General features: G+C 46.1%; 1 protein-coding gene across 3 annotated transcripts in view; it reads left to right on the forward strand.

Moving 5' to 3' along the window:
* POLA1 (DNA polymerase alpha 1, catalytic subunit) overlaps positions 1–3,205 on the forward strand; it is a gene marked incomplete at both ends in the record, with an annotated part of 345,550 nt that extends 342,345 nt beyond the window's left edge. For all 3 annotated transcript variants that reach the window (XM_080718511.1, XM_080718513.1, XM_080718512.1), the window contains one exon: positions 3,060–3,205. In XM_080718511.1, coding sequence (XP_080574637.1) covers positions 3,060–3,205 — 146 coding nt within the window. The remainder of the gene's footprint in view (positions 1–3,059) is intronic.
* Between the last annotated feature and the right edge of the window lie 251 nt (positions 3,206–3,456).

Raw genomic sequence — 3,456 nt, forward strand, 5'->3', positions numbered from 1 at the left:
TGGGGTTCACTGCCATGAAACTAAAATATGTGAAATGCAGTTTCCTTAAACAAGAGAATATTCTTTTTTTTTTCAAATAGTGCTAGCATTTTATTTGATCAGATGACTTTTAAATGAAACATTCAAGACAAGTCAACCTGCAGATGATTGTCTAGTTTATCCCGTAGAGAAAATACAACTTGCACAATGCTGAGGTTTTAGATTGTAATCAGTAAAAAACTTTTAAATTAGCGTTCCCTTTTCTGATAAAGTATTTTGTGAATGGTTCTTATTTAAGGTAACTTTTTGGCATCGTTTTCCAGGGATTTGAGGATTATTTCTGGTGACTATAACCATAAAGGAATTTGAGAATGAAGAAAGGACTAGAGTAAATAGCATTGGACACATGTTCCTCAAAGGTTATTCACCGGGAACATTAAGAAAAGATTAGCTTTGCTGGTTAAAGAGCAGTGATCTCCAGGTAATACCTCAAGCTACCAGCATAGATTTTGCTGGTGCATTTGTGAGTAAGCAGAGCATTTCCTTCTCTATCTCAAAGAAGTTTTGATCTGGGGTGCTGGTGGCTAAGACAACCACAGCCAGTGGCACCTCTGTGGATGAGGGTTGGATGGCTGCACATCCCTGCCTCTTGTCTAGTGGCCTGTTGGGATCTTTTTAACAGTGTTGTCCTCAGGTGTTGACCCGCAGCTCCCATGGGGATGGCATCTTTACCAGTATGCTGCCTCTGAAACCCAGAGCAGGGAGGGAGTCAGAGTTTACTGGCCACATTTAACTGCCTTTTGCCATTTAACATCTGAATCTTCTTTTGAGTTCTAAAGTGCAGGGTTTAGTATTGATGAAAACACAGCAATGGTTTAATGTGGAGCCTAACATTGGGGGCCCAGGTACCTAATGAGGGAAGAGGAAAACCACGAAGAAGGGGTGAATCCTTGCCCTCCCGGCCCCTGCCCTCAGTGTGGCCTGTGACAGCTCATCCTGTTCTGGTTCCTAGAAGACCTTTCATACGTTATTGATTAAATTCTCATTGGGAAGCAAGTGGGAGCTTTTATCTGCATCTCTAACCAGTGTGGAATGGTGCCTGGGTTGTATTGACCAGCAATGGGATATGCTAACGGTCACAGTTGTCTTTTACGAAGAAGAGCACCGAGTGATGCTGGTTGTCATTCTAACTCTGCTGTGTGGCAGCATAAATAGTCCCCTTTCTAACCAACCTGGTGGGAAAAGTCAATATCCCATCAGCAGAGGAGGTAAACACATCAGAAGCTGTGTCCTCTCTCTTCCTCCCCTGCTCCTTATTACCACGGCTCTTTAAATGTGCTCTCCCCAGTCATCAGATGCATTTGTGTCATTCACATGCACGGGGTTGCCAGCCTGCAGCTCTGGCCTGCCGGGAGGCAGCCTTGGGGCCTTTGTTGTATATTCTCAAACTCCCATAATTAGAACTTTCAAATTGTCTTTCTATAGTCCTCAACGATGTGCCTGCCTCCCTCCCTCTCTCTCTCTCTCTCTCTCTCTCTCTCTCTCTCTCTCTCTCTCTCTCTCTCTTCCCCCCCTTGCCTCTTTTTCTACCCCCTTTGGGCATTTAAATCTTCTACAAAACTTTTTGTTGTTTTTGGAAAGGCACTGGTGTAATTTAGAAAGGGTTGTAGAGAACAAATGTGAATGTGTAGATAAGAAACCAAAATCTTAAAACAGAGTTTTTGTGTTCCAGGGTTTTGTGGGCTTCAGTATTGCTCTGTTGTTTCAGTGCAGTTTTGCTTTCTGTGATTGATATCCTCTCCCTTCTGTGTTTCCTTCCTGATCCTTTCCTGCTCCAAGGTGCTGGGCAGCCACTCTGTCCCCCTGGGCACCTTGGCACAGGCAGCATCCGGAGCCCTCACCTCAGGAACAGCTCATTTCTGGGGCCTGCCTCTCTCTGTCTGGGAGCAGTGGCCTGGAGGGGACAAGAGTAAGCCTCTCTTCCAAGGGCATACTGGAGATTCTGGCTACCTGGATTTTCACATACATATATTCCTGATACTTTGGGCAAGTGACTTAATCTTTCAGTTTCCTAGGCCATAAAATGGGAATTGTTTAAAAGTCAGCCTCTCAGAACACCTCACGGGGTTCTGAGAAGCTTCTAATAAAGACTGTGTCATCCTAACCATTCTGGGCAGGGTTTGCTCCCCCAAAAGATCAAACCTGAGTATAATACGCAGAAGTAGCAGACGTGGCAGGGGTGGAGGTAGGAGCTTTTCTCTAGCTGGTAGTATCCTTCTCAAATAAGAAGGCCATGAATGGGTGAAAGGAGCCGGACCCAAAGGCCTGAGCACTATGCGCAGTAAATTCACAGAAAATGGATAAAAAAGAAATACTGACAATGGACAGATGCCATCCTGGCAGCTCCCTTAGGAGGATACAGACATGGGATTGGAAGAAACTGGCTAGGCCCAGCTGATCTGGGGCACAAGAGCAGGCAAACACTTTGAGACTAGGTATTTCTGGCCACATCCAGACTTCATATGTAGTTGTATGCATGTAAAAGTGATATCTACACGTGGAGCTCACCTTGTCTGCTGCATGTGGGTGTGCACCTGCAGTTCATATCAACAGAGGGTGGCCCGGCCCCATGCACCAAGTTAGCTCTGTGCTGAGAAGGTTGGGCTAGCAGAGAGAAAGAAGACAGGCTTCCACAGAGAAATCTTGGGCACCCCCAACATTGGACTGGCTCTAAGCATAGAGCAGAGATAGGACTATGAGGAGTTCAGAGACATGGAGCTGCAAACAGAATCTGTACCCCCTTCTCTAGCACCCCAGGACTGCCGATTGGTTTTGAAAGAAACCACCTCTGAAGCCAGGCGTGGTGGTGCACACCTGCAATTCCAGTACTTGAAAGGCGGGAGACAGGAGAATCTCAGGTTTAACACCAGCCTCAGCAATTTAGCGAGACCCTGTTTCAAAATAAAAAGGCCTGGGGGTATGTCTTGGAGGTGAATACCCTTGGATTCAGTTCCCAGTACCCACCCCCAAAAGAAGCTACCTCTGAGACATCTAATCCTTTTATTTTTATCTCACTTTAGAAAAATTGAAGAAGCAATTTCTTACCCCCAAAGTTCTTCAGGACTACCGAAAACTCAAGAACACAGCAGAGCAGTTCTTGTCCTGGAGTGGCTACTCCGAAGTGAACCTCAGCAAACTCTTCGCCAGTTGTGCTGTCAAGTCCTAAGGAAACCCAAGAGTGAATGAGGGCCGGCTGGAGAATCCCAGCTTCCTGAGGACCTCTACTTTGGCCCTGACTGCTTCTCCCATATCTCTTGCTTTTCCCCTTGGGACTACCTCTCATGTTTGTGTGGATGTGGACTGGGAGGGAGGATTGTAAAACTATTTACCAACCATGAGAGAAAATCCAGTTGCTACTTTAATTGAGAATGGCTGAGATGTAGGTGACCCTGGGCTTCCCCAGGGCTTTAGCAGAGG

Source organism: Muscardinus avellanarius (assembly GCF_963383645.1).
Source record: "Muscardinus avellanarius genome assembly, chromosome: X".
NCBI lineage: Eukaryota > Metazoa > Chordata > Mammalia > Rodentia > Gliridae > Muscardinus > Muscardinus avellanarius.